Genomic DNA, 12,474 nt, shown 5'->3' on the forward strand with positions numbered 1-12,474 from the left:
CACACAGAAAGTTTCAGGCCATTCATACCTCCTTTACAGAACCACAATTCCCTTTTTGATGCATGCACACTTTTTTTGGTACCTTGCGTGTTTATACTGTGAAAGCTTTAAGAGTTTCACAGCACCAGAAGAGATGGCCTTGATTTTTCGTCTTGAATAGCAGGGAAAGCATTTTTATTTATCTTGGATTTAAGTTTAGAAGGCATCAAGAGCTGTGCAGAGCTGCTGCAGCAGCTCTGCTGAAGAGGTTCAGAATGGGTCTTTCTCTTCACCAAAGCAAGAAACTTAACAACTTCACCCCTCACACTCAGAGCCAGGAAGTGGCAGGCAGCAGCAACCTTTCTACTTGGATCATTCTCTTTCCTGCCCAGTATGTGAGCATATGCTGCCCTGCTTCCCAAAGGAGAATTCAAGGGAACCAGACCCTTTCCCTCACCTGCATGCACATGTCCCAGGAACCAAGAACTTCTTGGAGGGCCCATCACAGGCTCTGGGCAGTTCAGTACCAGACAGGTCACAACCCACAGACAACACACGGAACACGAAAATCTCTTAAGCACATTACAGCTGAGCAAAAGTTCTAAGTTACTAAAAGGATTTTAAATTAAGAGTAAGATAGAAACTTACCACTGCAGTACAGAGCAATGCATATAAAATATTAACTTCTAGAGCATTTTTTGACGGTGGTGGGAACTCAGGTGCTTCTCTGACAACACTGCAGATTTCCTAAAATCAGCTTCTCTTAGAGCTTAGAAAAACAGGTAACATGAAGTAAGGACACTGAACAAGAACTATGCAGCTCACCAGAAATACCTTTTAACACAACCAGCATCTCTTCAATTAATAATCTTGCTGAGGTAGAGCTGTTGAGCAGTTACAAATTTAGATAGATCCAGTGATCATCAATAGTAGCAACCAAAGGAGCCTAGTGATAAAACCCCTACTGAATGCTAATAAAAATGTTCACCATCTTAGGTAGTGTTTCATACATGTCTTCTAGGCAGAATAAGTTTACTTTAAAAAAATATTTAAAATGTCATTATTGCGTATAATAGTTCCATTATCATATGGATTTAGTACAATGAGAGTGCTGTGGGCAGGCAGTGGTCTTGGAAGTATTGTCCAGTGAAAGGAACAGAACACCAGAGTGTAACAGCAACTTAAAAAAACCTAAAAACTTGAAAAAACTTGAAAAAAAAAAAGCACTAGAACTACCTGAAATGAAACTAATTATAACAGGTGACATTGACAAGCAGCAGCAGAAGCAGGAATCCTTGTTTTTTCATGGCCATATGCAAAACAGTGTTGATATTAATACAAAAAATTAAAACAGACAATAAAAACAAAAAATTCCAGATCAAGAAAAACTAAAACCGCTACAGGTGGTTTCAAGAAAAACACTGAGCACTTTTTTCTTTTATTACTGTGCTGCAATATACAGTATATTTGAAGTACAGAAATTCATAACCAGTAAAACTTCAAAGACCCAAGTGCATTCCCAAGGTGGAGTCCACTATTTCACAGTGTGTTTTTTGTGCCCCACACGCAGCTCACATGCCAGGCCTTCTCCAGCTGTTCCCCAGCATTTCCAGAGTGGTCAGTGACACTGTTCAAACAGCACTATTTCTTCTTGAGAGCTCTCTTTCCTTCCCCCTTCTTTGGTTTTTCCTTCCCACGGAGCTTTTTCATTCGCCTCATCTCCTCCTTGAAGTCCTGATGCTCATCCCTAGATAGGGAAGAGGGAATAAAGTTTAGTCTTTTTCTTGGGATGCAGAGATAGGAATAGTTCTTTGAACAATATGCTAATGAAAAAACCAAAAATCAAAACTTTTTTTAACCATGAAGTCCATAGTGAAGCTTGCTGCAATGTATTTCATGTTATTGCTGGCAGTATCAATGCATAATAACATGAGAGATTTCCTCTGATACTTTCAGAACCAATAGGGTTGTCCTTTTCAGCAACAAAGGGTGTGTGCACATACATATTACTCCTATTGCATTTATTGATCCCCTTCATTTAAATGAGCAGTAAAATGCAAAAATCAGCATGAGACAAGAGTAAGATTTTCCCCCTAGTTATCCAGCTCAGCAGTGCAGCCACAGCACATTGTGTTCCTGTGTTCAGGTCATTAGCTCCTAGGGAAACAAGGCCATGCTGAGCAGTAATTACAGCACATGGCACTGCTCTCAGGTGACTTCAGGAATGAGTTATGAAGATGGCATTAATACTGGTAGAATCTTAATAAGAGAATAAAGCAGGAAGGAGGATGAAGGGGCTGGCAGAGGTAATTAATCATCAATCATTTTCTAGTAAGTTCTATTAATCTGTTCCTGTATTTTTAGCAGTATTTTTCAGTGCAAAGTGATTTTCAAAAGTCATAACGGCATCCTATGTGGCCTAAGATTGCTGCACTGCTATTTTTAAACACGACTTCTCTAAATAGAAACAAAAAGCTTGTGATTTATTACCAGCCCCATTAGTCCATAATTCTTCATTACATGTTTTTTTTTTTTTCTTCTGCCAACTCTCTGTATACAGAGCAGCTAGAGAAGGAACTTAATAGGGGAAGGAGAAGAGTAAAGAACGTCAGCATCACATTGAGGCTTTCTGTGTAAACAAACAGCCAGAATAGAAAGTGTTAGCACACCCACCTAAATCAAAAACATCCTGGATGCAATCCTTGATGGTTAGTATTGTCACATTAGCAACAGTTAATCTGTTTTGACTATACAGGGTTGGCAGCCTCACTTTTAAGGATTTTTTTAGTGCTACCTGATTGAAGAAAAAGAACTGCATTGGACTCCTGCTGGTGATCTTCAGCAGTACAATTCTCCCTGATATAAACCGTGGAAGTTAATTTAGAAATTAGACAACTGGTTTGGATGAAGCTGGAATTAACGAGACTATTTAAATCACATTTGAATTTAATTTAATTTATTTTGAAGAATAAAAAGGCCCTCTGGCCTAACAGAGATTTTCCGTCTCTTCTAAATTTCACTTATTAGCTGTTAAATGACTGAGAAATATATGGTAAGTCTGGTGGTAACATGACCTCTTTGTAGCTCATTCATTTGCCATATTCAGAACTACAGACCCATCTCTTGTCTATCAGAAAGCTTTCTTCTCTTCCCCACAAGGCAAAAGCAGGAGCTATTTCTTAGGTAACTGCTTGCCCACAACTACACTCAAGTCTTTCTCACAAAAGGTTCCAATTATGATAAAAGTCAGACAGCAGTCACTTTGCTCTCCTTGCCCTCAGCGCAACTATCAAGAGCCTACTTCCATATGTACCCCATTCAGAACTAAACATTTCTCCTCTTTCCCTTGGGGAAAACAACTGCCACAAGACTCCCACCCCCCCTTTCCCACCTCCAGCCCTGCTCCCACCCTGCAGGCACAGGAAGTACCTGTAGAGGCCGAAGTAGCGGAGTTTGGTCATGAGGGCGTAGTAGGTGTTGTGAGGGGGGTACCAGTTGTACACCTCCTCCCTCTTGGCCAGGGGCTGCTCGCTGAACAGCTTCACCACCCTCATGGATTTGGAGTCCGTGGGCCTGACAACGTCGCCGAAGATCTGGGCACTCAGCCGGGCCATGCGAAGGGCGTAGCTGGAAACGTTGGACATCTCCCCAGGAACAGCGGGCACACACAGACAGATGGACCTTCCTGCAAGAGGAAACAGAAGAGCCACAACTCTTAAGATGGCTGAGTAGAACAAGCTATCCCAGAATTAAGGCAAACAAGGGAACATATCGTACACTGATCACTCATTTGACATCACATGTTCCTTGCATAAAATCAGTCTAATACTTTAGCATGTAAAGAACATCATGAATACAGGGACAATCCCCAGCCTACAGACAGCAATGCCACCTATAAAAGTAGCTCCACTGCACCACGATTCACCATGGCTAGCATGGTTAATCAGCAGAACCCACTCAGCCTGCTTAAGACAACCCCTAAACTCCAGCCACAGGAACAATTACAGCCTGAGCTCTGCCAGAAGTCGCACCTGTGGGATCCCACCAACTGCTACACAAGCACAAGGTAAGGCACCACCTGAACATCCAGAAAAAATAACCTAGATTTCCCTCATCAAAGTTTCTCACCCTATTCAAAACATTGTTATAATCCATGCGACAATGGGCTAAATAAATCATGTTCCTCTACATGATTCACACGGATCTTTCCCATCTCAATTCCCTTCCCGTGATCATCTCCATCAGCTTTTTCTCCATTCTCTTTTCAGTCTCTCACAATACCTATTCTTTTTGAGAGGAAAAAAGTAGTTTTCCCATGCCAGATTCTTTTTTCCAAGAAAATGCATCAGCAGTTTCCCATACTCTTTTCGTCAACTCTTACCTAAAAACCTCTGCAACAAAAATGTCCCAAAGACAAAACCACTGGTATTAGGCCACCAGACAACATCCACTCTCCTAAAGTAGCACGAGAAGGCTGTTCTCTCAGCCTTCTCATGCTACTTTCTAATCCTCCCCATTTTAAGTCTTCTTTACTCTTTCTTTGCAGAATGGGTTGTAGTAGACAAGAATAGGAATCCCGTAATCTTGTATTTGAAGTTGCATCTTGTCTGTAATTTGTCTTTTTGAATGAGTGATAATGTAAGTCTTCAGACAAATTAAGCAGGTTCATTCAAGAGCATGACACTGAGGTTAAAGTTTAAAATTCTTGTTTTAAAATATATTGCACAGCTCATTCCAGCATATGAGCATAACAAATTAAAGATCGTGGGTAAGAGTAATCATCAGGACAAGTGCTAAGTCCACTTCAGTATGATTACACAGAGCCTGTTGTTTAATAACACAGATTTGAAGTATTCATAACCTCACATACATATATCTGCTCACTGGAGGACCTGCTTTGAGTTACTCCTGTTAGCAAAGCACTCTAAAGGAAGCAGGAAAAAAAATCAAACGTGAAAATAATACAAGTAATTTGAGACGACAGAATAATGGAAAAAAGTAATAAAAGGGAAGACAAAGCATCAGAGACCTTGAGCTAAGGCAGTAGGCCTACTGTGAGAAGACAGAAACTCTTAAATTTGATTGCAGGGCAGCACTTCAACGTGAGCACCTATTACAGGGGGAAATAATGGCCAAGTTTTAGTAAATCATCTGTTTCAGAACAGCCAGTTCTCCTGCATTCAGAGACAAAGCAACAAATTGTCCCCCAAACTCTTCATCACCTGACTCCATAAGCGTGTCTTTATCACCAGACTTGAACACACAACTTCCTTAATCTCTACCTTACAGCATCCTTAAAATGAGAATACCTTTAGCTCCTGAACAATGCAAACCTGTGGTCTGAGGAACCTGATTTTCACTTCTGAATCGCTAAAGGAATTATAACAGCCCAAGTTAAGGCTGGAGACTTCCATTAATCCTCGCCCAACTAAGAACTCTTGAGATAGAAACAAAACAAAGGCTGCAGACTCCCAAGAGCCAGAGCTATCCAAAGCCTGTTCTAGGGTGGTTCTGTGAGATGTTGCATCTGTGAGATGGAAGAGTACTGTCGTTACTGTCACCTCTAGCAATGACACCTTCAGGATCGCCCACCAGGAATTAGCACACCTAAGCCAAGACCAGTGCTCAGCGCTGCCGCACCACCTGCTCCCAGCTCCCACCCAAAGGCAAGCGTTCCCGTCCTGGGCTGGGTTATTCGTTATTCCCGATCCACCGGCTTGTTTCAGACCGCTCCCTTCTCACTCGGAACACGCCAGGAGAACGCTCTTTTCCCCGCGTTACTTCTGGTTTTCCCAGGAGCACAGGGGGAAGACCAGGCCGCCACGGAGCTCAACCCGCGGCGGGCGCGGCGCCGCCTCCCTGCGGGCCGGGAGCGCCGGGACGCGCCCCAGGGCTGCGGCTCCCGGGGACACGGCCCCGCCCGGTCCCGGAGCCCTGTCCCGGAGCCCGGTCCCGGAGCCCGATCCCCCCGTTCAGCCACGCTCGGCCCCGCTCACCCCGCGCTGACCGCGGCCGGAGGAGAGGCGGCGCTGCCGGAGGGAGGCGGCGCGCACGGGTGACGCGAGGGGCGGGACGGGCGGCCGAGGGAGGGATCCGGCCGAGGGTGGGATCCGGCCGAGGGTGGGGTCCGGCCGAGGGAGGGAGCTGCCCGCTCCCCTTTCTCCCTCTGCTGTTTGTCCTCCTTCCCCGCGCTCACTGGCGGCTCGTCGGGTGCTGTCCCCGCGGTCGTGCAGTCACGGAATCGCAGACTATCCCGAGTTGGAAGTGACCCACAAGGATTGCTCTCTGCGGAGCGCAACCCAAAATGCCTCACACCGCGAGAGGGTCACACCCTCCTGCGTCAAGAAGGTTTTCATTGTGTCCTCCTCTCTTTCGTTTCCCTTCATGTTGTAAGCAGCTTTGAAGTTACGTGCTTAATCTAATAATGAAACGAGAAAAGCGGTTATCCTCGTTAAAAGCTGATGACAAGTCTACAAAGAGCCTTTATTCTTTGGTTTTAGCAGGGAAGGGTGGTGTGAGATGCCCACACTGACTCGTCCAGTCAGCAGCCTCGCTCCATAAGAACTGGTGTTCAGGTTAATGAAACCGAGCTGGTTTTAGTCTTAGGAGAAGGCATGACTTTACATAAAGAGCTGGAAGCCGGGTGTCTTCACTCATGGCCTTGACCAGGCTGCAAACCGCGACAAATGTCAAAATCTAGTTTTATTGAAAGGACATGAAAGGGAGAGTTTGGGAGCTACAAATGTTGGTCGTTCACTGTTATTTCCAAACCACTTTGAGAGATTGTTTCTCTACTCCAAATTCAGGGTGTATATCTCCTGTGCTCCTTGCCAGCCCTTACCCTCCTAACTTTTGCTTCCCTCCTGCTGCTTGTTTTCAAAGATAGTTATTAAGCTGCATAAATATATCTGCCTTGGCAAATTTACCTGTGCAATCTCAGTTTTTCAGCACAAGTGTCCTCTTGGTCTCTTGATACTGGTGAAGGTGGTGAATTGGTCACTCACCTTCGTGCCCCAAAGCTGGAGTGGGATGTATGCCCAGGGGAGCCCCTGGGGTGTAGGGATGGGCACCTGACCCTGCTGTGCTTCCCCTGGCACCCCTCTGGCCACTGCCAATCCCACTAGACATGAGCTTCCCAGTGCTTGATTTATGCTAATTTTTAATCAGTGCCAGGAGGTGCTAAATCAGACTCTGTGCAAACATCTGAGTAAATGACAACTATGTGATTGCATTTATATGCCAAACGTGTAATGCCATCGAAGGAGCAAATTGGGTTTGTCTGGCTTGCCCTGTTTTCTAGAAGAGAAGATTCTGCCAAGCATTGAACAAATTGTTATTCTGTCATCCTTCCTTGATTAATTTTCTGTCACCTTTTCCATGCTTGTCACAGGCAGAGCAGCCTCAAGGCCTGGGCAACCCAGTCCCCTTTCTTGTCCTTTTTGAATATTGGCGTGATCCTCTAATTTCCTTTATATTCCTGATCTAGTGGAAGGTTTCCTTGCCCATGGCAGGGAGGGATTGGAACCATATCATATTTAAGGTCCCTTCTGACCCAAGCCTTTGTATGATTCTGTGATTATTAAAAATTAACATTTGTGGAATTTCTTTAGTCAGTTATTCAAACACTGTCATATAAAAGTTCTCTAGATATCCAAATTTTAAAGTGTTTGCTCTAGTAGGTCTTGCCTACCATTTTCATTACTGAGTAATGAACAGAAAAGTGCTTCTTTCCTTTTTTTTTTTCTACAAGATATGAAAAATGTCTCTTCTTTAATCTTTCTAAGAAGGAAATCAAGGTTTTTAGCATTTCTGCTAAATGTGCTATTTTACCATCTCTAGACATACACATCAGCCTTGTTGCACCCTCATTTTACTGTCTGTAGTCACATCACTTATGCTTTTTTTGTAGTCTTCATTTTTTGGATTAACAGAACATTTTTTCCTATATTTTTGTCTTTCTACGTTGTTCTATACCATGCTTTTAAGTTCTGAGTGTTTCCTTCACCCTGCTGCTGAGACAAAGTTGTCCTTCAGCCAAAAATTGGCCATTTTGTTAATTAAGCAATCATGACTTTATGGAGTAAGATCATAAGTATCCTCATTTACATTTCTATCTCTATTTTTGAATCGCAATTTTCTCATCATTTCTCCCATCTTGATGGAGAAGGCCTTTCTGAAGCGTCTGTGTGTGCGTGAGAGAGAGAGGTGGGGGGGCAGGGAGAGAGAGAGACAATTTCCCTGACTGGGACTGTCTTTTGTCCTTGTTATAACAACTGTCCTTGCTATAATCAAATTAAGATTGCTGACTCCTAAACAGCCACCCCCTTTTTGTTCTGTGATTAAGTTGTTTAAACATTATGGGTTCAAAAATACTTCTTCCGTGCAGACTGGAATAACTTTTATGATAGAAAAGAGGTTTTTGGAAAGTGTAATGAGACGTGGCTTCTGGCTGTTGGGGCTTTTTCCTCGCACAGCTTCAAACTGAGCACACTTCTGGTACATTGGAGGGATAAGCAGCCTGATTGTCTGCAACCACCTCCACTCCATTCCACCCCTCCTCCACAGGGTTAGTTGGAACCAGTTACTATCTCTAAAATAATGGTAATGGTTTCATATGCACTCTTACCTTCTCAATCTTCAAATTTCTTTATTTATGTTAAAGGATTGGGGCAACGTATTTTCGTCGTCAATTTTGGTAAATCATCCTGCCTGATTCAGTAGTTACATCAGTTCAATCTCATTCCTCCTCATAAATGAAAATATTTTCCTTACATGTTAGCCACACTCTGAAAACTGGCATATAGACCACTGGGAAACACCTTCCTCTTTGCCTTGAAGCATTGTTGCTGCCTATACTTGCAGGCTCCAGCATGGCCTTTTTGGTGTAGTGGAAGCACAAATTTGGAAAGGTCTGCACTAGTTAAATTTTTCTGCCTTTTTGCTCAGTTGTTTCTCCTGTCAGCCTTAGTATTATTATTGTTCAAGCAAAGTAAAAATGTGCACTTACAAGAGCCTATTTATGTCACTGTAGCACTGTTGTTGCTGTGGTTATGAGGAGAATTGCTTGCAGAGCACCCTGCCAGGGTTAGCGTGCCAGTAAGGCAGAGTACAGACACTCAGGATGGAAAATCAGGGTCACATCAGTCAACAAAACAACAACTCAACACATCTGCAAATTTGCAGAGACAGAGAATGATCTGGTTTGCAATCCATAGACCCAAAAAGTCTTGCTCACCTTATCTGAGACTCTGTGTGTCCCTTGTATTCTGCCCGGGAGTGTCAACTCAACATCCCCACCCGAGGTCTTCACAGTCCAAATGAGACTTGGCATGCTAAGGGAATGGAGAGATGCAGCAGAGACTGACTGCAGGAATGGATGGGTTTGTGATGAGCTGAATTGGATGGACATGTTCTTAGATCCTCCTGAGCTTTTTGTTGCAAGCAGAGCGAAGTGTTTAGACTTGTTAGCAATTATTTACAAGAAAATCAGTGGGAGATGGGTGAGTGAAAAAGCTGAAAACCCTAGAGAGGAGTTAAAGGAGAGTGAGTTGGCATGGGGTAGGAGATAGCATGGGCATTCTCTGTGCAGGGACTGTTGTGGAGGAAAGAAATGAAGGGAGTGGAGAGACATTCATGGAACACATGCAAAGCAGCCAAAAAAAAAAAAATAGGGAAGATGCCTCTCGATAAAGTACAATAAAGACCTTTTTACAAATAGTTGGCAGTAATTTTGTCTGGAGTTATATTATTTGATCAGTAGTCATCTGGAATTGTTTATCTAGTTAATTCATCTCGTGTATGTATTTTAGTTATAAATGAATGACAGCTTTAAGACAAAATTTTGACAAATGCAACACTTGATCCATTGTTTGTCCTGAGAAGGCAAAGGTATACCCAGAAAGTAAAAAAGATCACGGTGACAGTTTGCTCATTGGTGCTTGTTTATTGACATTTAGAGGAAAGACGAGTCTGAACTTGTATCATTTGGTCTTGGAAATGAGGCATTTCAGCAGTACCTGTATGACAAAGTGATCAGCTTCACTCCTAAGTCTTATGCTTACAACTATTGTGCTGTAACATCATCTCCAACATTTTCTTGTTATAAAGAATTTATAGCTACATACATGTTTAGAAATCATTAGTTATTCATTATGTGTTCATGATTAATTGGCAAACTTCAACTGTATTTTGTTGCATAGCGATTCGTGCTGAGCCACAGAGACATCTGAATTGCAAATTGCCCTGGAGAGAATGTGTAGTGTTAAGAGACTGAGAGACTTTGGGTGGGCATTTGAAGGATATTTCGACTTTAAAGTAACTCATCAAACTAATGCCAGAGTGGAATCCACAAAGATGTCACTATTAAATACTGCCACTCCAGCTATCTAACACTGGGAACACTTGGGAGGGAGATGCAGCATAAGAGAAAAACAGAAATTATTTTTCAAAGCCAGTTGGCATCTTGAGTTTATTGCTTTCCCCAACAGCCGGGCTGTGGAGGCAGCCTTCCCTCCTCCTGGGGAAAGAGAGCCAGTGCTGTTTGTCTTTTGTGCACTGCATTTCAGGCAGGAGTGATGCCTGAAATGATATTGGCAGTTCTGCAGGAGAACTGTAACACATCCATTTGTAATGGCAGATGAGCTGTCTGGCATAGCTGCACAAAGCTGAACAGGCAAAGGAAGCTGTGGATCTCCACACACTTCCATGTTTGTCATTTAGACTGACTGATTTGTAGTTCGACAATAAATGGTCAGTGATGGATTTCAATGAAGTACTTAAGACTGAAGAGAGGGGGTATTTCCTAGTGGTTAGATGAAGGGTTTGGGAATGGAAATTGTTGAGTATTTGGGGATTTTTTTGCAGCTCCATTGCTAGCTCACTGGATGACCTTAAGCAAGTTAATTAACCTATCTGCCATTTCATCCCTCTGTAAACTGGGGAAAATAATGTCTGCTTCAGAAATGGGTTGTGAAGATTAATTGATTCTTGGAAAATGCTTCAGCTTCCCCTTGTGAAAAACATACTACAAAAGTGTTGTTGTTACTTTACTAGCAACATGCGCATAAAACTTTTAAAGGCAACAGTAACAAAGACACATCCTTTTTGGCTGGAACAGAGGATTGCAGAGGGGAGGAAAAAAAGAAAAAAATATTAAAATGACAGAATAAGCAAAAGAGAAGACATAATAAAGACATCTGGCTCACTACTGATAAAAGCTCTAGTAGTTTCTCTTCCATCATTCCTTGCAACACTCATCTGAAAGGACATCCACCAAGGTTTTCAAATGGGGTCAAAAAGCTGTTAATCTCTAATTCTGTTTGACCAAGTGTGAAAACAGAGTGAATAAAAATGTTCCAGCAATAGAATTTTCAGGAATACATCAATCTCTTAAACATAAAATCCAAGGAGATTAGTTGGGTCTGTTTGAGTTCACATTTTGTTCCTTCAAGCTGAATTCTTTTCAAGATACTGTCTTGGATATAGACCTCTTGGGTTTGTGAGCTGGTGGTTCCCCTGAGTTTCAGCAGACTTTAATTTTGTATATCCTTGTTGACCTCTATGGTGCATTTCAATGCAGATTTCTCTCCATGTTTTCCTGGTTTAGGAGCCTTCTTGTCTTAGGATATCTTGACCAGTGCTGATCACAGGATCCATTGTTAGGTCTTTGGGAGCACTCTGGATAGCCACTCTGGCTGCCTTGATTTTTAAGTCAGCAGATTTTTCCAAGATCTGGCTGGACTCCCAGGTACCCAATCATTTCAGTAGTGCTCTTTGTAGACCTAAACATCACTGATAACCTTTCCCCCTCGCAGAGTCTTTTGGAGGCAGAGTTATGGAAACAGATAACGGTTTTGGTTTTAGTTTGGAGTTCTTTGCTGCAGCCCTGGTGGGTGGCATGAGGCTGCTGTTAGTTATGTAACCAGGGCTTCTCTCTGGTTTAGAATTTGCCTGTCTGAGAATCATAATCAATCCTGCATGCACTTCTCAGCCTCATTTGCTGCAGCCTATAGAAGCATTCTGCAGAGGATTTTTTTGGTTCAGTTCTTTCTCTCTGACCTTGCTTGTACCCAGGTGAGTAAGTCGTGCTCCTACACATGCTTTCTGGGCATTTGTTCCCTTTTTCCTGAGAAAAATTCCTTCTTCAGATTTTATGTTTGTGAATCCCAAAACTTTAGGGTTTTTTTTTTTTTTTCGTCTTTGGGAAATTTTGTTCCTTAGTCCTGTAAACTGGAAACAAGTACGTTCTTGCTGGCCATTGTTTCTCTGGAAACAAGGAAGTTCTTGCAGGCCAGGCTTTCTTTATCATGGGCAAACAGGGTATGGTCACTGAAGCTTGGTACTCCCTATGGTTTCTTGTTTGGTGGGTACTTACTGGAGGTCTTTGCAGCGAAGGGGAATAAATGTCTGTCTATCATGGCCCAGCAGTTCTCACTAGAACAACTTCAGAGTACAATGTGTAATTGTGATATCACAGTTCTAAAGCTTGAGGTGAGG

General features: G+C 42.8%; 1 protein-coding gene across 2 annotated transcripts; it reads right to left on the reverse strand.

Moving 5' to 3' along the window:
- Positions 1-1,386: 1,386 nt before the first annotated feature.
- MRPS33 (mitochondrial ribosomal protein S33) lies at positions 1,387-6,033 on the reverse strand. Of its 2 annotated transcripts, XM_066183823.1 has the most exons (4): positions 5,976-5,993; positions 5,009-5,089; positions 3,409-3,664; positions 1,387-1,726 (listed from the first exon to the last, which is right to left on the reverse strand). In XM_066183823.1, the coding sequence occupies exons 3-4, from the start codon at positions 3,621-3,623 to the stop codon at positions 1,621-1,623; spliced, it is 321 nt and encodes a 106-aa protein (XP_066039920.1). In that variant the 5' UTR covers positions 3,624-3,664; positions 5,009-5,089; positions 5,976-5,993; the 3' UTR covers positions 1,387-1,620. The 2 variants fall into 2 exon arrangements, with proteins under 2 accessions (XP_066039920.1, XP_066039919.1); XM_066183822.1 differs by lacking the exon at positions 5,009-5,089 and having other exon boundaries at positions 5,976-6,033.
- Between the last annotated feature and the right edge of the window lie 6,441 nt (positions 6,034-12,474).

Source organism: Chamaea fasciata, unplaced genomic scaffold (genome assembly GCF_029207755.1).
Source record: "Chamaea fasciata isolate MVZ Bird 193981 ecotype frontalis unplaced genomic scaffold, bChaFas1.0.hap1 SCAF_5, whole genome shotgun sequence".
NCBI classification, from domain to species: Eukaryota; Metazoa; Chordata; class Aves; order Passeriformes; family Sylviidae; genus Chamaea; species Chamaea fasciata.